The sequence below is a fragment of the Molothrus ater genome, chromosome 2, assembly GCF_012460135.2.
Source record: "Molothrus ater isolate BHLD 08-10-18 breed brown headed cowbird chromosome 2, BPBGC_Mater_1.1, whole genome shotgun sequence".
NCBI classification, from domain to species: domain Eukaryota; kingdom Metazoa; phylum Chordata; class Aves; order Passeriformes; family Icteridae; genus Molothrus; species Molothrus ater.
The window spans coordinates 21,985,107-22,008,348 of record NC_050479.2 but is presented as its reverse complement, the minus strand read 5'-3'; the positions used below and the strand labels follow the sequence as shown (position 1 = coordinate 22,008,348).

The 23,242-nt window shown below is 36.7% G+C and overlaps 1 protein-coding gene across 1 annotated transcript in view; it reads right to left on the bottom strand.

The window, feature by feature from the left end:
* The window catches only part of PUDP (pseudouridine 5'-phosphatase), a 56,795-nt gene that overhangs the window by 28,113 nt on the left and 5,440 nt on the right, over nucleotides 1-23,242 (bottom strand). The window contains exon 2 of the mRNA XM_036386477.1: nucleotides 5,595-5,813. Within this exon, the coding sequence (XP_036242370.1) occupies nucleotides 5,595-5,813 (219 nt within the window). The remainder of the gene's footprint in view (nucleotides 1-5,594; nucleotides 5,814-23,242) is intronic.

The window sequence follows — 23,242 nt, the reverse complement described above, 5'->3', positions numbered from 1 at the left end:
TCAGGAAACCAAATAATGTTACACTAAAATGATCTAATAAGAATCCCTATCTAATTATTTACATGCTATTACAACACTGTTTTCTATATTATTCCTTTTAAGCTATCACATTTTATAATAAATGACATTATTGATCATGAAGTGAAAATTAACAAGATGAAACTCCTGAAAGCTAAGTCAAATTGATTGAAAGCAAAGAGAATTTTTATTTTCCTTTTAGCTTTATATAAATATAATCTCTGTGTCATGCACAATAGTTTAGAACAGTGAACAGCACATACATTTTTGCTACATTTTATTTTATATAATTTCAAATTTTTATACAATCCCTTTTCTTGTATTTGTCTATCCATGAACAAAACACTGTTCTTGTACCACTTCTGCATATGCAGGTTCAGATCTATTTCTTTTAAAATGCTTTCAGATAAAGAAGGAAAAATTATAAAGCTCTTCTGTTTTTTTCAAATATTAATCTCCAACCAAACTTCCATCTATGAACATGTTACAGTAGTATATAAGAATGTTTTTCAAGATAAGCAAGAAAGTCATCTCCATGGTGAACTGGGAAAACATGTGAAATGAGGAAGAGAATTATAGACACCACTTCAGGGCAGAACCCTAATTTCAGTTTCCTCTGTTCCCCAACTGAATGTCTCTTGCGTTGCATATCAGTAAAACCTTACAAAAGGAAGGCCTTACAAAATCATGGCTCAGGTCTGTTACTTTAGTTAACTAGAAAAGAACTGTGGGAAAGAGACTGAGCTGAATCAGGGGGAGAAAAATAAGTTATGCAACCATGGTGTGTTCACATCATGGTGTATGGTGGCTGAATTATGTTTGTACTGATTTAAAAGTATGTAGCTGATAACTGCTAACTGGGCTAACTGCTCAAAAAGGCCTGGTTTTTGCAATAAAGCAGCTCTCCTTTGCACCTGCCTGGGGACTCAGCGTCACTAAGGACCCTCACTCACCCACACTGGTGTTTACATTTCTGCTTGCAGCTGATTTATTTGAAGGCATAAGACCATCATACAGACAATCACACAGCAAGCTCTGACAGTACCTTAGTCTGAAAATTCACTGTTTGATGTCTTATACACAGAGCTGAAGTCCTACAGTCTTCCAGCTTCAGGAAAACAGCTGGTTTGTGTACTGTCAGCACAGAGTGCTGGAACACATAAATACTCAGACCTACACAGACAGCCCCCCTGTCTCCTCTAATGTCTCAATCCTAAAGAGATGAATATAAGTTATGTAAGGAAAATGCCCTTAGAATGAACTTCACAGGACCTTTTCTCAAGAAAGCATATATTGCAAGTAGGACCATAATAAGTTAAACACCTAGAATTTATTAGAAATTCTGTGAAACCTAAGCTTCAAAATTACATTACAGGATGTCCTACATGGCTGAGAAGGCCTCAAATAAACAAGCAGTGTCATTTTCAGTGGCATATGCTTTCACAAACACCACATGTATTATACCCCTCTTGCCACTGCTTAGTTCTTCTCTCATTGGCACCTAGGTAACAATTACATCTTATTTCTGATAAATAGTATTTTATCCACAATGCAATCCCAGAAAGAAAACAAAGAAATCAATAGGAAATCGAGAAATATCAAATATGTGTGTGTGTGTTGTTGCTCTTAATTTATCTGAAAGCTGGCATTCTCTGCTAGGAAGGACATATAGTAGACATATCCACATTTTCCTACCCTTAAACAAAATCCAAACAGCTCACAAGGCTTTCAGATCTGCTCCAACCATCATACATAATATTTCTTTATAGTTTACAAGTAATTTAGCTAAGGTGTTAATCAACTGAAAAACATTTTGAGCAGGCTGGAAGAGAGAACCATCATATACAATAATACCTCATGTTCTTCTAAATGATCGCTGTCCTTATTACAAGGCCAGACATCTAATAATCTAAGAAACAATATAATGTAGGATTGCTTTAGTTCAAGACAGTAAACAAACAAACAAACAAAATTATTAATAATAATAATACCATACAAACAAAACACCATAAATACAGTATATTTCTTAACCTAATTAAATGCAAGCACCAAGTAGTCAATGAAATCAGGTTATATTGTGAAGTTTCCATAGATTCTGTGTTTCCTCAGATTCAAGTGGAAGTTCATATTAATTATTACAGAAAGGAAAAGGCTACATGTATGGAAATAATAAAAAATATTAGCTAGGCTTAGGGTGATTATTCTGTATCTTTCTTCATTAGTTGCTTTTTTTAGAAAGTAAATACATGTGAACTCTGAAAACTCAGAATAGAAAATGTGTATTTTAAAAGTGATATGAAGATGACTTACTATGTTCAAAAGCTTCTCTACACTTTAATTAGTTTAATAAAAATACTACTTCTCATTTCACAGAATCACAGAATAAGCTGATTTGGAGGAGTTCCACAAGGATCGAGTCCAACAATCTTTACTCACACAGGCCTTGAACAGTTATGATTGAAATAACAACTTTAGTGCTACCCACTGCTACTAGGTATCCTTTGACATAGTTTTGGGGACTACAAAAATACTTCAGAAAAAGTGAGGTATTTAGGAAATTTTAAAGATAGCCCAAATTCTGTCTTCAGCCACTTATGTCTCAGAGGTGTTGTACACTAAGTGGTATGCCTGTCATACAGCCTGTGCCATGGTTTAACCCCATCAGGACACTAAGTACCACACAGCTTCTCACTTTGTGTGCGTTCCTACCTGGTGGGTCAGGAAGAAGAATCAGGAAAAAAACTAACTTGTGGGTTGAGATAAGAACAGATTAATAATAAAAGCAAAGTAATAATGATAATATTAATACTACCAGTTGTAAAATGAAAGGGAGAGGAGGAGAGACAGATAAAATCTAAGAAGAGTGATGCACGATACAATTGCTCACCACCTGCTGACTGATGCCCAGACCATCCTCAAGCCACAGTAGGTCCCTCTCCTGGGTACCAACCCCAGTTTACACATGGGCATGATGTGCTATGGTATGGAATATCCCTTTGGCCAGTTCAGATAAACTGTCTTGGCCATGCTCCCTCCTGGCTTATTGTGCACCTATTCACTGGCAGAGCAGCAGAAAATGAAAAATCCTTGATTTGGGACAAGCACTACTTAAACATCAGTGTGTTATCAACTTTATTATTGTACTAAATCCAAAACATAGCACTGCACCTGGTACTAAGAAGGAAATAAACTCTATCTCAGTCAGAACCAGGACAAGTTTCTAACTTGTCAGTTGAAGAGCTGCTTTGCCAATTAAATTTTTATACAACTTCCACACTATCCTCAGCCATCATTGACATACCTTTACATGATTTAGGAATTTATAGCGCTATCATCTTTGGCAAGATCATGTCCATAGCTCATCCAGAAACAAGTGCCATTTTGTTTGAGCCACTTTTTCAAACATCGTTGGCCACTGTTTAGCAGTGCTTTCCACCAAATCAAATTTCAATCCAATTTTTTTTCACAACTTTTAGAAACAGTTTGAAAAATAGAATGTCATCTGTCTATTAACTGTCAAAGATGACCAGAGACACAGCACTTTAGAGGACTATTACACCATTAGTATGACAATTAACTTTCACTTTCCTGTATTTACCTGTAACCATCTGAAAGATCAGTTTATTCAGAGAAGAATGGTAAACTCAAAGCATTACCACAATCTTACATCTTGCACAACACATTCAAGAAGCTCATTCTTAATTCAACAACATTAAGTGACTATAGAATAAATCCACAATCTATTAATAAACATCCTCAGAAGATACAAAAAGACAGAATTGGCTTAAAAAATCTGGTTAACTGGAGAAAAGTTCTTAAAGAAACTGAATAGTAAGTAGCTGGAGACATTTTCCCCTAGCTTATCAGCTGTCATCATCCTGTTTTCCCAAAATTCATGGCAATTCAGCTTGCATCCTAGTTCACATCAATTCTACTTTAGAATATGGACTGAAAAAAGTTATTGCATACTGAAAAGATAATCAGTTGAAAAATTTTGGTGATGAAAATGTTTACTTGTTTCTCCTCATACGAATTTTGCTTGTTTCATCCATAATAGCCCAGCTTCAGTGAGGACAAAATTCACTTCTTGAAGGCAGGAACAGTAGAAAACTTCATGTTTCCTTTGGCTAATCTGTTCCATCACCTTTCTAACTCTGTTTAAGCCAGCTCAGCCACATTATCACAGTCCTCAGCAGTCATGGAATATCTCCTCTGTGCTACTCAACATTTTACCTAGTCTGTTCATCTGGCATTTTCTAAACCCATGCAAGTTTTTTTTGTTTGGCTTGCAAAAGATATATTTGAAAAGTCAGTCCCAGAAGCTTGAGGTAAAAAACAAAAAAACACATCAATCCAACTTTCTTGTTTTCTGGAAAGTTTAACTAGGCTTACAGTCTCAGGTGGATGTATAAGTGAGAGAGATGCAATTTGAAAAATCTTGCCTATAAAAGACATTAGAGACATAACTAAGAGTAAGAACTAAGTTGGACACAAAATATACTAAAGCTTTTTAAGCTGCTGAAAAATCACACTTTTTTTTTTGCTACTTGTTACTTATTCCTAATATATCACATATTTTTAACTTCCATCTTCTTAATGCATTATGAAACTAGGTATAAAAAATTTGCTCTAAAAATTAAAATATTAATGCGCTGTAGAAATTGTCAGAACAAATGAGCACACATTCAAAAGAGAAAAAATGATAACTGTTAAACACATACAGTGACATGCAGTTATTTCACTTCTAATACCTTTTCTATAGTCCTTCTGATTTTGGTTTTTTTTTTCATCATAAATTATTGATACTTGCTCCATAAAGTTTAACATTGCACATAAAGTTAGCAGTAATCCTAGCTTTAGGTGCTGATAGTGTTGCATGGCTGATGATTTCTCTCTAAGCACTTCAAATCTAAATCTAACTCAATACAAAAGAATGCATTTACATTACAGGCAAGATTGGTCCTCTTGCTTATCTTGAGTTACCTCATTGAAGTTACTCACTTGAGCATCCTACATAATCACTGGTAAAGGATGTATCTTCAGAAGGTAAAGAAATTCCCCTGTCTTAGAATAACCTGAAAAACCCTCCTTCTCCATCGACACACCCAGACACAGTATTTGAATTACAATTTTCGGGTTAGGTGAGAATAATTCCAACATAAAGAACCCATGGGCACACATACTTTTGTATGTGCAGGCAAATGCATCTGTGCTGAACAAAGTCAGACTGTGCTCATAGCCACGTAATACACAGCTGCCAAAAAAAGTTACAAAAAATGTCTAGTTTACCAAACAGAATTCATGCACATGTATCTAGTCTTTTTTGTTCTTTTAAAACATGAAAAAAAGCTTTTCTCCAAGTAAACAGGAAAAAAAAATTAGTCAACTTTAATAGGAAAAATATCCTTTTTTAAACAGGTAAATAAACAGTAGATTTAGTAAATTTTCTTAAACAAGAGCAATGAAATATAATCTGTAAGAGCGACTGCTTTATGGAAGGCAGATTACAGATTTCTACCTTGATTAGCATTTAAATTATTCCATAAAGACCTTATAAATGCTGCAAAGAAACATACCTGGCATCAGCCCAGAAGTATGGAATATCTTCTCCAGCATCGATTGACTTTCCTTGAATAACTCTTCTTTGGTTATTGGAAGATTGAGATGATCTCGAATAATCCCTGCTGCTTCTGGGGCTTGTCTACCTAGAACCAAGGATTTCACATCCCAGGTATAGCTCTTTCCATAACGCCTGCAGATCTCGTCATACACTTTTGTATAGAGAATCTCAGTATCTGAAAAAAAAAAAAAAAAAGAAATTTAAACCTATGTACAAACAAGTAGGCAGCTGGTCTTGCTAAGAGACCACATAAAAGGTCAGAGCATGAACTGCCAGGAGCCAGAGGGCATGGAGCAGAGTGGATAAAATGCCTCCCTTTATTTGCAGGAGGGAACCAAGGCTTCTCCCATCGCCTCAAAGCTACCCAGATTTTTCAAACTGTCATTTCTGCATTAAGGAAATGTATCTTAGGGTCTGAACAAATAACTTTCTGGATCTGCTCTTTCATCCCCTTTCTTCACTATCCAAGTTGGCAAGCAGTGTCTTAATTTAAGTACTCTATGTATGCTTTTCATGGGGAAGGGGAGGGGAAGGGAAGGGAAGGGAAGGGAAGGGAAGGGAAGGGAAGGGAAGGGAAGGGAAGGGAAGGGAAGGGAAGGGAAGGGAAGGGAAGGGAAGGGAAGGGAAGGGAAGGGAAGGGAAGGGAAGGGAAGGGAAGGGAAGGGAAGGGAAGAAATCTGGTACTTTAGGGGAATGCCATTACACATTCTATATATATTGAAAAAAGAAAAAAGATTTTATTATTTAAGAGTATCTTTGAGAGGAAGCTTCTAAGTGCCTTCAAAGACATTATGGTCATTATTACAGAGCTGCTGGCACCACTGCATTTACAAGAGATTACTCAAGCAAAACACACTCACTTGTATTTCCAGTGGATTTCAGACAAGATCAAACTTCAGATTGAATTTTGCAGGGATACTATCAGCTTATATCTCAAAGGTGGTTTTAGGATTAAAGCTATTTTTTTAAACACAAACAAACGATTCATCCTTTCCTTCCCTCCTCCCCCTTACAAATTTTTGAAAAAGAAGGTCTTTAACATTGAATTTAACACTAATATGGAGATGACATGTTCTTCCAACTCTTGTCTTCATGTCAGCAAAGATCTCAAACACTGGCTTTTCTACCAGTGTGTTTACCTTTTTACGAAGTCTCCTCTGTAAAGTCAGCTACTTCTGTTAACCTTTCATTTCCTTCTCATGCTTGTCTCTGCCTTCTGTATCTCTACAGATATGTCTATTATCATCATTTTAGAAATAAAAGGCAAAAGCAAGCAAAGAAACAAGTTGATCTTATGAGATTTATTTACAGAAACTAGGGACTTCACTTATCAACATGTCCTTTGCCAAGTAAAATATTTTTAATGGAGATAATAAAATAGTGAAATTATTCATGTGGATATTGTGTCAATTTCTGAATTCATAATAGTTATGTAGGAGTGATTAAACGTTAAGCTTTAACTAAGATACTAAGGAGAACACTGTCTGAAGAAAGAAGCACAGAGCCCATGACTGCAACAGATGCCAAGTCCTTCCCTGCAGTCTGACAAACACTCCCTACTTCACCACAGTGATGTCATCCTGAGATCAGCAGACGAGTCTCATCTGAAAGCAAATGAGAAACACAGGGGCCATTTCACCACCGTGAGAACCCACAGCAGTGCAGAATAGATTCTTTGCCACCTGTCAGAGTGCTCTAGTCCATGTCTCCTCTCAGTAACTAGAGGGGATGTTGGGCCGAAAGATCAGATGAAGACCCAACATACTTATCTGGAATGTTTAACAGAGCACCAAGGGGTTCACAGAAACCTCTTACCTTAAAAATAGAGGCAAAAGCCCCTGTACTACTCTTTGTAAATGCTCCTCAAACAACTGCAAATAAGGGAAAAAAAATACGAGGGATCTTGGAGATCCCTCAAACACACAGGAAAGGTATCACAACAGAAACACAGGCAAATGGGCTCTGAAAAGTGATAAGCTGGCTGACACAAGAAAAGAGAAAAGAAAAGAGAACAATAACAAAAATTCCTCAATTTTGCTTGAAAATGCCAGCTGGTACTCTCTGCAAGCTAGGAATGTAAATTAAGAATACAATTTTTTAAATTCAGAGCTCTCACTTTCCTTTTTTTTTTTATAAACTACTTTTTCTCCCTTATCTCAGACTCACCAGGTGAAGGACATAAAAATTCTTATCCTAAGTTTAAATTTGAAACTGAAAATCAATCCTCATCCTATTAAATAGTACAAGCTAAGCAGAATTAAAACAAAGCAAGGAAAGAAAAAATTCTAGAACATGAACATTTTCCGATGGGTCTCTACAATAATTACACGTTAATCTATTTGAACTGAAAGGTTCAACTTAATTGCTAAATATACTACTTTAATAGTGTCCTGCATTTTTAAAATTACATAGCTGACTTGTGAATGAAATTTTATTTATTTTCCTTAAAAAAATCAAAATTATTTTAATTTTCATGAGTAGATGACAAAAGCATGGATGTTGGCATTTTACTTGCTGAAATAGATATGTTTCACTACAGCACACAAATCAAATCTGAAATCTGAGGGAAAAAATTATGTATACGTACTGTGTAAAATCCAGCTGGAATCTGAGAAAATCACTGCTGATAAAGCTGAATTTCTACATGCATGATTAACAGAAAAGGACATGTTTCTTTTGATTGAAGACAAAGGAAGATCTACATGTCTCCCTAATAATTAAAGAGCATTACACGAATACTAAATAATGATATAGCTTCAAGATTTCTTATTCCTATTGGAAAGGAGCAATCTCAAAAAAAAAAAGGCAGGCTAGGTTTTTCACCATTGTAACAAGAAGGAAACCACACACAGTTCAAAGGATTGATCAGAGTTTAAATATATCAGTGAAGCATAATTTCATACTGCTATAAACCTACTATACAAAACAAACTATATCTAGCTCCCACACATAAATAAAACCCATTGATGAAATGACATAAGCAAGAAGAATTAGAAGTTCAACTCAAGTGCCTAATTACAAGCACCTACTGGTATTTACGCTGGTATGTCCAAGACATCCACACACATCTAATGTTAAAAAGGTAATTTGGGCACAACTCACAGCTCATGGCATAAGCAGCCAGATGATGCCCTACAGCCTCCCAAGTGTTTCACACTCACACATTTCAGCAAGTGAATCCAGCTCCAGCTGCTAACCTCCATCAGGAATACAAACTGAGAACACAACAGGACATATGTGGCAGTGGCCTGTTCTAATAGTGGAAAGGAAAAGTAAGAATTCTTAACTCCTGCAATTTTGAGTAAATGCATAAGTTTTCAAAATACTCTTTTTATCTTTAGCTCTCATCTCTTGAAATATCTTTTATGTGGACATTATCAGCACAATGTACTGTCCATCTGCTTGCTAGATTTCAGTGGGAATGAGTAATATTCATTCCCTAGTCACATATCATCTTCTAGTCATTTTTATAGTGACCCTTCTTCAACATAAAAGCACAGTCAGCTCCACTGGTGTTGTTTAGAGTGCGTAAAAGCCAGCCACAATAAATACAAATAAAGTTACCAAAATGACAGAGGCACTGGATTACTCAGTTTCTGATCTGGCACAAAAATATGCTGACATGTATTCAGGAAGACCTGCAGGTCACTTGGAAACACACCACAGTGAATATATGGAGTGCATGATCTGCTCGAATCACTGCAGAGTCACAATTAGATGTGCAGATCTACCTAGGCTGGGGGTACAGCAAACATCAAAACAGTATGTAAGCCTCATGTTTATCACTTACACATAAAGACAGTTTAAGGCAGAAAATTATGACTTCATGAATACAGAACTTATTTTTTTAGAAGGTTATACATCTTCTAATTGAATATTATGTTATTGTTATTCTAAAATAATCTCTAGTTTATCAAGTAGATGAGATTAGTAGGCATGAAACCTCCTTTTAGCCATAGCTCATCTTAATCACTAGTTTTGAGTTCTTTGTTTGAACAACCCATTTTTCTAAATAAACCATCTATAGCAGACAACTGTCTTACAGTTTGTGTCAAAAGGTCAGTTTTTCACTTCCCCCTCAACATTCTTCCATTCACACTTTCATTACTATGAAAGCTAGTTTAAAAATGCCTGACTATGGTCACCCATGATGGCTAAAAGGAAAAAAAAACCCAGCAGTTTTACAGTTGACCTCAAAATCACTTAGAGCAGCCCAGCAAAAGTAGGGATGAGGAAGGCAGGCAACAGAAATTACCTTTTGCATAATAGCCTAACTGTTAGAGCACTAGCTCAGAAAACAAAACTCAGTCCTTCAATCCATCCTAAGGCTGTTTTTCTAACATAACCTGACATTTTTTATGCTATTATGTTATGTGCATATATACACTTGTATACAGATAAACCATTTATATGCTTGTACATATATATATATATATATATAGCATACAGGCATTTATTTTCATGTATTTACTTTTATATGGTGTATGTATAGAACTGTGTTTTACAGGCAAAAGTGTCCTTTAAAGAATGAAACTCAGGATAAGTACTAGCCAAAGAATACAAATCAACCTGGAGCCTCTTGACTTAAGGGCTCATTAAAGGAATGTGCTTCAAAATGCTTAGCACTGAAAGTACAGAAGGAAAAGGAATGTTCCATTCTTTACTGTAGTATTCCTCCATTCCTTCCATGAACTTGTTTAGGAAGAAAAATGAAATATAAATTTATCATCTTAGACATTCCCACTTCACTGCCACAGGAGGAAACAAACAGTGGTTTCACACATGCTCAAGTGCAACATTTGAGCCATGCCTAAATGTCAAGGCTGATGTACCCAACCAGGCAAGCTGAACCTAAAGGCAGTCTGGACCACCAAACCAAGGGAAATGCTGCTGTCATATTCATGTCTTGTACCTTTCCACTCTCATAACCAGTACCATTTAAATTCATCTTACTGCTCCCTGGAAGTTAAAGGAAGGTGAAGTATCTATTAAAATAAACATCAAGCACCAAATAATGGCTACTTCAAAATAATAAGCTACTTACAAAGAACAAGTTATTTAGTAAACCATTTTACATGATTGATAAACCACAACTTCTAAAGATACAGGAAAAAAAATAATTGCTGAAAATTAAAATTACTGCTTCCAATTTAACTGAGTAATGATTTGTAAACCATTACATTTTTGATTAGCACTTAGAAAAACTCACTGAAAATATCCATTATTCATTTTAGTAAGGAGCAGGTATAAGACTGTTCTGGAGCTTTAATTTTTGCAAACCTACTTCTTATTTTCCCTTGTACCTGAATGTTAATATAAGTACACTCCAAGGTAGACAAACATGTTGCATTGGGATTACTTTACTAGGTCCACAGAAACATGTTGCTACTGGCTAATTCAGTGCTGTCAGTCTGTTTGCCCTTCTCTGATAGATCCTACCATGAATTCAAGTTACTGCTAACAGGTTTAAAAAGGAAGTAAATTTGATTCTCAAACAACAGCAGCTGTATGAAACTGTTCCCAAATGAGTATCACGTATTTCCCCCTGTGGGCTTATATTACTAGGAGAATTTTTCAATGGCAGCTACAGAGGAAGCCAATTTCTCATTTTATATGCAGAGAAACATGGTACTTCTATGGGGAGAAGAAGAAACTTCTGAACAAATTCAGAAGGCTTTTAGTTTACATTAATACAGCAGATATATCTTAATGCTATCTTGTATTCATATATACACCTTATCCTTCTTTTTTAATGCCACAGTGAAGTGAAAGAAATAGTTCACAAATAAAGCATGCAAACTTTTTCGATGTGGAGCTGTAAACAATACTCTGGCACCAATGCAAAACAACACATGAAAATGTAAAGAAAGTCTGTATTTCAATTCCAGAGCATGAGGGAATCAAACGTTGAAATACAAAGGCAATATACGTGACTTAATACAAAACATCCTAAAAATGTACTTATTAAGCATCATCTATGTGACAGCATCTCATTAGTTTAAAAATATAAAAGCTATTGATTCATAGAAACTGCCTGATATGCTTTCTTAGGCTCTTAACCATTAAAGACTAAACTATGCAAACATCAGTTGATATGATGCCTGCAAAACCCTGTCTGTTGGGTGGAAATCTACAGTTTACAGAGACACAGCTTCTTAAAATGTGTATGGGGAAACTCAAGTCAGGCAACAGTTACACTATCATTATTATATGAGCTACTATACCATGGAAATTTATACAAGCAATGTTCTCAACCAGAGAAGCAATTACCAGCTCTGAGCACCCTATCAGCTTACAGCATATTCACAAGGAAGTTAGCCTTTCACCAAGGGGGTACCTCCTCTTCTCAAGATGTTGCTGAAAACACAGAGCAGCAGTCCACTAGCCAAAGGAATGCAAAACAAGGTTTAAAAAGTTGTTTTGAAATTAGATGCTCCAAGGAACTTGTGAAACCAGAAGGGTCACTGTGTTATCAAAGTCAGCAGAAGAATAACTAATTGTATCTTCTTAATTAAGAGAAGTACCTGGTTGGGCCAGGTACTCAGCCAAGTCCCAAGCTACTCTGTCATTCTCCTCCTCCTTAGTTGGACAAGGGAACGAAAATATAACAAAAGATTCACGGGTTGAGATGAGGGCAGGGAGTGATGACCCACCAGTTACCATCACAGGCTAAACAGACACAATTTGGGGAAATTATACTGAGCAGGGGAATAAGAAATAACACCAAATTTTAAAAAACCTTCCTTTACACCTGTCCCATCTTCCTGGGCTTAGCTTTACTCCTAGCTTCTCTACCTCCTCTCCTGCAGCAGCACATGTGAAAGAGAAGAAGGGTTGTGGTCAGTTCATCACACATCTCTGCTGCTCCTTCCTCTGCAGGAGTAGGACTCCTCCAGCACCTGGAGCATGTCCTCCCCCTCCTTCTTCACCAACCTCGATGCCTGCAGGCCTGTTTCTCTCACATATTCTATCTCTTCTGCCCTGGCTGCTGTTGTTCAGCAGGTGTTCTTCACCTTCTTAAATCTGTTATCCCAGAAGTGCTCTCACTGTCACTAATGAGCTCAGCCTTGGCCAGAGGCAGGTCTTGGATCTGGCTGGCATTGGTTCTGTTGGACATCAGGGAAGCTTCTGGCATCTTCTCACAGAAGCCATCCCTGTAGCCCACCCTTCCACACAATTCCTCTGCTACCAAAACCTTGCCACACAAAGCCAAATACAAATACATACTTTCTCTGGGAAGAGCTATCTATAGGAAACATAACCTTCCTTAAACAGATATCCCAGAGCTGTTCTGTTTAACCCACAACCTAAAAGAGCAGAAATGGAAAAAAAAAAAAAAAGTTGTGAAAGGGGAAAAAAGGGTCAGGAAACTTTATTCCTTCCTCAAAAAGAAACATAACATGAGGCCATAGGGAAAATTCTCTTCAGCACATCACAGGTCTCTCCTAATACCAATTTCCTTATTCTCAAAACAGTTTCATCTTTCTAAGAATATATGCATATATTCTCAAAGAGATTATATATACATACATATATATGTATATAAAGACTTGATCAAGCTGCAAATTCAAGACGTTTGACTTTCAGTGCTACATGTTTCTAAATCACTTTCTGTAATACTGTCAAAATGTCTGTTTCCTCAATAGTGGAAACATTTTAAAAGACAGAGTGACTTCAATAGGAAAAAAAAACCCATTACATTTCTACTGTGGCCTTGGACAATGTTCTAAATTTAATGGTGGCAATGTGTCAAACATTACTACCACAGAGAAAACGCAGAGAACTACAGATTAATAAAGACAATTTCTTCTGTCCACTCAAGAGTGCCTAAAATTTTTGAGGTAAATCTGTGGACAGAGTGATTTCTCTGCAGTGATAACACCAAGAGCAGAAAACCAAACATCATCAAATAGCTTGGTTTTCCAAGAGCAAGGACATTTCATCATGGCTGACTATTGTAGCAAGCTGAATTGCTGCTAGCATAGTCCAGGGTAAGGAAGCAAAAAGGATTTTTGCCTAATATCCACAGATGTTTATTCAGCCACACAGTGAGATCTTCAAGTCCCAGACAGACACACAAGGTGGATGCAGCTTTCTCTCTCCAGGGGCCTGGGGGCTGACCCTAGTCTCAGGGCAGTACAAAGATGAGGGCCAATTAGGGAATGGGGGGGAGTGGCTCAGGGACACAGGAACAGACATAGGAACAAGGGAAGGGCCAATGGGATCTAACAGCTTTTTGAGGGAAGCTTCCTGTGTCTCCCCAGACCAGGGAATGCCCCCTCAGGGTCTCCACAGACTATCTACATACAGGAGCAAAGAGACAGAAATACTGCAGAAGACCTGGTCACAATAATTATTTAATAGTTGTATACCAGGCACTTCTTATACTAACTATAGTAACTAAACTAACTAAAATACATAAAAAAGATTCAGACCTTTGAGATTCATGAGGCAAGTATGATACAGTGAACTGAAAATTATGTTTTATGAGGTGCAATGACTGTTTGTTGGAAACCTGTAGAAGAAAATTCAAAACTGTAATAATATAGATACCCATAAAAGGAACTTCAACACAACATAACAGGGAACTTCCACACAGGTGAGCCATAGGCTTCTCTGAAGATGCGTGACCAGAGCCCTCACCTCCCATGTGGGACTGAGGACCAGAATAGAGGGCTAGTTTCACAGAGTACTCAAAGGCCTCACACAACAGCAACAGTTGTCCTGCCTCCAGACTTGGCAGTAAACCAGAGGCAAGTTCCAACTGAGTCTTAGATCAAATACAGCCTGTAGCCCAGAGAAAGACTACCCAAAGTTACATCTGTCACAAATGGTGGTTTTTTTGTTTCCCAGCCCCATTGGTAAAAGCACAGAAATCCTGGAAGAGTGCAATTTGCTTTAGAATATAATCAGCTTACTTAAGATTTCAGGATGAAACAAAACTTGATTGAAAAGGACCCTTCAAATACAACCTGTTCCAATCCCCCTGACAGGGGCAGGGACACCTTTCACTAGATCAGGTTGCTCGTAGCCGCACCCAACATAAAACACCTTTGTGCTTCTGCGCTAAAACACCATTTGTACTCCAGAACCTGAACCACAGGCTGGCAGATGCTGTGCACTGAGAACACCTCATACGGCAAAAAGAATGTCTATTCACAGGAAATTAGGCCAGTCATTCAAGTGCAGTCATACTCTATCAGGTCTTTGTAACAATATTCCCCAACAAACTGCCACTTACAGAGTTTAGTACACAATAACAGATTTTTAACAGCATTCATTTTCTTCATGAGTATTTACACACTAATTCTCAGTCCTGATGCTGAAGAGGTGCATAGTTTTCCTCCCAGTATGTATCTGAAATTTTGCTAAAAAGCTTTAGCCTCTCTGCTTACATGTTTTAGTCTACATAGTAATACTAGTATAGAACCTACACTAGTTATTTATTAATATTAATACTAGCTACAGTTCTATAGATAGAACTACAACTAATTTAGTTATTATATAACTAAAAACAGACTGAGGTAACTTTCATTAACTGGAAAACCTTACCAGAATACTTTAAGTTAGCCTCCTGTCATGAAAATTATTGCCCAAAATTTCTACCTCCGATCATATAAAATCTCTACTTAATATGGCAGATGCAGATTGATTAGGAAGGCTGAAAAACAATAGCAAATAGCATCAGCTACAGTTCAAGTAAGACATGGAAGAAACATTTCAAAATTAAATATCTGATGCAAAATACCTGTGAAAGGATTTCAAATCACCTCAGTTTGAAACCACCCCAGGGACATTCATCTGCAAAAATCTTCATCAACCTCTATGCTGCTGTAAGGATTTAAAAATTATGGTTGCCTGCCTCAAACATTGTTACCACTGAAGGACTTTGCCCATTATGGCAAACTGTGTAAAGAAGCAAACGCTCATCTGCAACCACTGAAGGTGTCTCCCCCAAATATACCTGCATTGATTCCTGGGACTTGGACAGTAAATTAAGCCACCTGACAGGAACTTGAGAAAAGGTAAAGGTGGTACTGTTGTCTAAATGCTATCTCAAGCTAGAGAGAGGTAAAAAAAGCTGGGGGACAAGAATGTATCACTGATTATGGACAAGGAAAACCAACTGAGCAACACTGCTAAAATCAGCTCAGACTAAATTTGGCAGGGGGAGATCAGAACCCACTGACTCAAGAAACCCCCTGACTCAAAACTCAGAAAGACTGGGCACGGGATTAAGTAGCATTAGAAGTGAGGGAATTATTTAACCAAAAGAGTAAGAGAACTATGTAGCCAATGAACACCAATTCCTTTGTTTGCTAAAATGTATAAATAGTGAAAATTTTTCAACAACTTCGGGACCCTCACCACTAAGAAGCCCAGGGTGAAGAAGGACCAATGGGATGCTGCTGGACCCATGGGTGGTGACTATATTCTGCTTAATTTGTCTGTTGGTCTGTCTGTCTCTCCCTCCTCTCTTTTTTTAATCTTTCTACCTCACATTTTACTGTTAAACAAAATCCATACTATTAATTTGGGTGTATGATCCTGCTTGTACCTTAATTCGGATAGAGGCATCTCTCAATAATGAGATCTTAACAACTGCACGCAATTATTTTATTGTAGTAGAAGTGACACAGAAAACATTTAAAAGTTTGGCACATGTCAGGTACCTAAAGGCTGTAAGTACTGGATCCAGTGCTCACTTTCAAGTAAAGTATTTCAGCTTTTGAAGCTTTTTTGAGAGTGTCCCTTTCTTGGCAAAGAGGAGATGATCAAGAAATCTTAACTCCCATGCTTGAGTCAAACTGACCTTGTATTATTTTAGCACATTATGAAAACTTTAAAGAAGCATAAGGTCTTTGAACATCAAAATGCATTAACCTAAATACTACCATCTCTTGTTAAAAATGGGAAAAATAATAAAACAGTATCAGAGATGTTTTATAAGAAGACATAAAACTTATATACAGTACAATCCTGAAAGAATACTGTAATTACAAAAAGGTTCAGAGAGAGAATCTCACCAACATGTCAGTGAACCCAATTCACATGAGGAGTACAAGGGAAATGGAAACCTGGAAGGAGACTCTCTGACAGTAGCTATTAGGGTTATATTTTTAGGTATCTCAAAGGGGAGAGGCTGAATCTTCTTTTGCTAGAGAGTGGTTCTGGGCATAATGGAAATATTACCTTATGACTCTCTTTTGAGTGTGACAGCTTAGAGTTACAAGAAACACTGCTGTGTATCCTACTAAATGAAAAAAATGTGTTCAGAGACTCAAAGAGTGCAAGAAATTTCAGTCCATCATTTCATTCTTCCATATGAGTAATGTGATAAAAATAAAAAGAGATACTGAGAATTGAACTAGAAGTCATTCCACTTTCCCTCAATCTTTCTTTCCTTCTGCCTCAGTTCTGCAAGCTAAGGTCAAAGTTTACATCTTGAGACACAAACAGCTTCACTCTCCAGTGGCTGAAATTTAATAAGCCTGACACAGGAGTTACTACGCTGGGGTGTTCTTAGTTTTACTGTACCATTGCTTGCAAAAGACAGGCTGGTGATTTATATGCTCAATAGGCAGATAAAAGAGATTTGTTTACTTTATTTACAAAAATAGCCTAAACTTCCTTCACTCTATCTAAAAAACAAAGAAGGAAAAAAATCCAGTACCCTTCCTCCCGCAATCAGCAAAAGGAAAAGCGTCTGATTTATTTGCTGAATACATTCAACTGAGCCACTGAACTAATGACTTTTAGATTAAAAGTCCTATACTTTTTGACCCATTATGTTTTTAAACTGTTAGAATACTTCCTAGGCATATAGTTAGAGCTGCATAACCAGTTAAACAGGGTAACTTACATGTTTTCTAAATGTAAGGAAAAAATAACTATGAGGTGTGCAAGTTCACAGCTGGTCACCCAAAGACCTTTCTTTTCTGCAAGAGCTGCACACACTCTAGGCCACATCTTTCTAACAACCTCTGAGAAGTAGTTTTCAAAGAGATTAAAAAATTTGCACAAAAATGCAAACCTGGTAATCAACAAGCAGAAGTACCTTTTTTCTTCTATTTTCTGAAAAGCAAATCTAAATATTAGTAAGAGAATCCAATTGTATAGAACATTGCAATCAGAGAAAAGAGAACTACACACTGCTGACTACAGCTACTGTCTACACCTTCTAATACAAAGGGTTGCTTTAGTCATTGACCTTGTCATAAGCAAAGAGATTGCAGATTTTGTCCTTGTGTTAGGTTGACACAGACCATGGTGGTATTGCTACGGGGCTCTCATAATTTCTGTTATGAACTCGTATTCTATACAATTTAAATTTTTTTTCCACTAACAAATAAAATTGAAATTACACAAAAAAAAAAAAAGCTGTTTTCTTTAGGAGAGGGATTTTTCTCCTCACTACTCTCTATCCTAATTATTAATTACAGAAAACCTAGCATATCTCTTGAGATTTTAACTCCCTACACTGGACTCACAGAGGAGCTTAAGTAGCTCTTGAACTGGAAATAGGAAGCATTTACACTGTCAGTACTAAAGCAATTAAATTGCATCATCATCATCATTATTCTGTGAAAAAATAATTTCTTTGTTAGTCTGCAATTGTTTCCAAGGCTCCACTATAGACAATTAAAGTGGGTAATACATTTTCCATAATTAGACTGCCATTAAGTACAGTTATACAATAGCTGCAATCATAGATAATTGTAAATTATTTTTTTGAATATATGATATACGCTTCTGGGCTTACATTATCAATGCCACTTCTTTATGGATTGAAGGAAGGGAGTAGCTACTGTTATATAAACAGAACTACAGCACATTGTAACCAATTCCTTTACTTTTACCAATGGAAAGTCCAGTACCTGTAAGTACTCAATATTACACATTTGATATCCTACATCACCTAGGTATTGGGCACTTTGTAACCAGTCATAATACAATCTTTCTGAATTATGTACTTATATGATGCTCTCCTCTAAGAAAAAGAATGGCAAAAAGAACAGGGGATTTGGGAAAAGTTATTTATATGCACTATCAAATCAGCTGCCAAGTCAAGATGACTCAGATAAAATGAGAATTTCAAGATGGTACTGAGAATAATTTCTAGGAAAATCAGATCAAATCTCAGGGGTTTTTTGTAACCTAACAACTTAGAATTTTATCTTGTTACTATTAAATCCATATACTCACTAACTACTCTTTAAAACAAGCTGCAAAATAAAGGGGAATAGTTCATTTCTATTTTGGAAAAGACAAAGCCATGATAAACAGTAAACTATGCAAAATGAACTCTGAATCAAACATTCCAAGAAATTAAATTTTGCAATACTCTAGAATTTGCAATAAACTGACACATAAAACATTTGACATTTTAGAACACACAAAACCAGAACAGCAACACTACTTCTTGCTCTTTACTCCTAGATACCTTCATCCATGAAAAACGAAAACATTTAAATTAAAAATGGTAAAAGGGTAAATATAATAAAAATATGATCTACAACAATAATAAGAGTGAAAGTTATTAGGCAGCAGAATAGCAATTAGATAGACTACAATACCTTAGTGGCCCAAATACTTTCATTTTCCTGAGACATGTTCCCCATGAAACACTGTTTTTAATTTTTAAAGACTAGAAATTTATTACATTGTGATAAGCTCTTTATGGCTCCATCTCCCCTGAGCCATAAAGCAAAGAACACTTTGTTAGTCCAGTAATAATATAATGCTATAGAGAAGACTCAGTCCTAGCATGAAAAGATCCACCATTTTACATGGTGCAATTTTTTGTAATAATGATCTTGTAGCAGAACACTGACTGTATCTAAGGTTATGTCACTTTACAGGCATGCATGAGCATACTCTTCTTCCCTGGAGAGACAGGTCAAAGGAGGTTCCTATATGTAAATTACAAAACAAGCAAAGAAAAATATCTTTACCATAGAACAATTTATTCAAAAGAAATATGTCTCAGTATACTTATGCTCCACCTTAAACCATTAATTTCTCATACTTCAAACCTTCTGATACACTATAATCCTATTTTTTTTCATTAAACACACATCATCTTTTACTTCATTCTTCTAGTACTAGTACAATTTTTTTCCTCTTGCTTAGAAATGTTCCCAAATGACCAGTACCAGTGTCAAAACTCATAAAACATCCCAATCCATAAAATATAATCCCACTTATTACTGGTCAGTAATCAAATAAAGGTATATTCTATTAGTTTGAATAGGTACTCTGTTTAAGCTTACATTGCACACAAATGGAGCAATTAAAGCAGAGGATAATTTTGAAGACACAATGTTTCACAAGATGCCCTGACATAAACAGGCTATTTTATGTATACAGTGACACTGGTACTGTGAGAAGAGAGCCTGAGTGAACTCCTATCTATGCACAGCTGACAGTCCATGCCCAGGGCTGAGCAGCCTGGCAGCAAAGCCAGTGAGTGCAGCACGTGCGAGCACAGGGCTGCTGCAAAGGGCGAGCACGAGCCCGTCCTGTGGAGAGCAAAGGTGACACGGGGCCCTATTACAGCAGGTCAGAGAGCACACATTAATGAGCTGGAAGAATGAGACACTCTAACACTGCCCATATTATATAATGACAAAGGTCATGAGCACATTCACATAGATGTTAGACAGAAAGACTGGACTGACAAATACTAAGTAAAGTGGGCTTTCCTCTTAAATGCCTTGCATTACCCTGAGGCAAACTGCATGTGAAACTTATCCAAAAGAACCACACACAGGCAGAGGCAATCCAAAAACAAGCAGCAGAGAAAAAAGCAATGTTTGTAATGCTAACCCATAAGTGGTGCCCTGCAATGACAGAAGCATGGACTCAGACTGGGAGGGAATCTGAATCCTTTATTCAAGAAAATGAGCTGGTTTTATACACTTTTTCAAGGCACAGCATTCCCTTACATGGTAATTCTCACTACCATGATGTGGCAACATGGGACAGGTGACTTATCCCATGTTGCCACATCAGCAACACTTTCTAAATGTCCTTCTATGGAGTGATCATGTGCAGTTCACCTGTCAGCTTCTGCCAGGCTCCTCTCTGTAGGGCTCTGCTGCGTGGCACTTCCTCCCCCTAGGTCAGGTGGAGACAGCCTCTCTGTGCCACCCTGTGCTCCTTTGTGCCCCCCTGTGTTCCTTTGTGCCCCCCTGGGCTCCTTTGTGCCCCCCTGGCATTCTGCGGGCATGTGCCACAGCCTATGGCACAGCCTATGCACTCAGTTCTATCCTATCTCTTCCCACCATGCCCAAATGAAATCATTCAAGAGCTAGAAATAAATTTGCTTCATGAGACACAGTCTATTAGTAGTTATTTGATGACTTTTATAAAAATATGTCACATGTCATATGTCATACTTTTCTTCCTCTTTCTCTAAAGAGAGAGAGGAAGTAAAGTAAGAATACATTTTAACAAGAAACCAGCTATTATATATAACAATAGCCTGGAAAAGTACATGAGAAAGAGCAATGTATGCTTAGATGAAAGTTTTTCCAAAATGCAGCATCATATATACTACCAAACTACTACTGAATATGGTATTCATTATAAGAAAAATAAAAAGATTATTAAAAGCTGCACAAGAACAGAAAACATAAATGGAGACAGCAACAACTGACACTGTCAACAGGTATGCAACCCTTCAAGGAACAAAATACTGATTAAAAAAGAAAGTTCAAAAAAGTTTTCAGCCATCAAAAAAACCAGAACCACAAAAGATACATTCTTCACCAGTTATTGAAGCAAAGGAAGCAAAAAACAGTGATTAAAAATAGAGGATGGTTTTCCCCTAAGTACCAAAAAAAATCTTGATGAAGGTTAGCACTACCTCAACAAACCTTAAGTCAGAACAATGATTTTCTTCTTATTCTTCTTATCAAAGGGGGCAAAACGGGATAAGTCAAGGTCAGGAGCCTCTGAGAGAACCATTCTAAGCCACAGGAAATTTTTGGTTATATAATTCTCAGTAGTCTTGCGAAAGAAATTAGTATCGATACAAAGATGTACATAAACACATAATAGGAGCAGCAACAATCATTAGCAGTATCTACTTCATGCCAGAGATGTCCATAATGAATGCAATAGAGTTTGAGAGGAGAAGATATTTGGCTTAATTGCTTCTGTATTTTTAGTTAACATAGTTCTTGGTCTTAAAAAGAGCAATAGTCATAGTGTGAAAATTATCATCTCCATTAAGGTCTGTTGCCAATAAAAAAAGAAAAAAAGTTAAAAATAATAGCAACCACAATCACCCTTCCTCTTCCTCCATTAGAAGTGTAAATGCCAGTATTCAAGAGCAGGATTGTGTCTCAGAGATAATACACCAGCAGAATTCAGAGATCAGAAACTGCCCTGCCCAAATTAAGATGTTCTGAAAAATTCCACTCTCAAGAGCTCAATTAGGCAACTCACAACAAGGCTACATGAATGAATTACAGCTACTCAGAACAAGAGCTGCAGAACTGGGTCCAAGATGGTACAGAGTGTAACTATTGCCAGTATGTAGAATAATAAAACCAGGGATGTTAATGCTGTTTTTCTTCTTAAGTATGAAGAAAATTGGAATACAGCAGCTAGAAATTGTGTTATTATAATGGAAAATTCTATGCACCTTTTCTTTGTGTGAAATTCTATTCCATTTATGACACCTTATTATTTACATTCAAAGCAAAATAATTGGAACTTTATACACATGCCAGTTTACGTATGCAACAAATCCTTATCATCTACAAACAGATTTGAAAATCCTCTTTTAGGCATAGGAAGAGACTAATTTTTATAAATGGTCTAACTGCTGTATGCACCTCTATAATCACTAAACAGAACCTCTACATTCCCAGCATTTTCAAAACATACCTCTCCACTTACTACAGGCTCTCTATGCAATTGCAAGTGTGTAACAGTCAGAAAACAAAAGCCACATGGGAAACTGGAAAACTCTCTGGATTAGCTGTTTGGCATGTGATTTCTCTGTTTTTTTTTTTTTCCTTACTTTATAACCAAATGTTTTGGGTCTGGGGCAACTTATAAATAAGCACCAAAAATACACTGCATTTGTGTGTAATTCCTGTACAACACTAAAATCAAATCATGGATCTTTCAGCTTGGGAGCATTCCTTGGTTAATTTCTCAAGGAAAAAAAAAATCATTGTTAATGCTGCCCATGGCATTTTGAAATGTGGTAGCCACTACAGAAATCAAAACCAAAACTCACAAAAAAAACCCCTGCTGAACTGAAATTACTCTGATTCTGGATTATTCTAACTACAAACAACAAGCAACCATGTGGATAGGCAATTCACAAATCAATCAAGGGAATAACAGAAGTAAGGCTCTGGGTTAGTATGTTTGTTATGTTCTTGCCAAAATTTTTCTTGCTGTTAAATTAAAATGTTAGCTTTCAAGCATATGACAAATCTTATTTACTGTATTTATGGTTAGTTAATTCTCAATGAGGAGCTATTTTACTTAAGTCCAAGTTTTGCTCATGAAGCATCTATAGGGTATTCTAATCCAATAATATCCTTAATCTCTTTAGTTTTGCAACAAATTTCAAATACT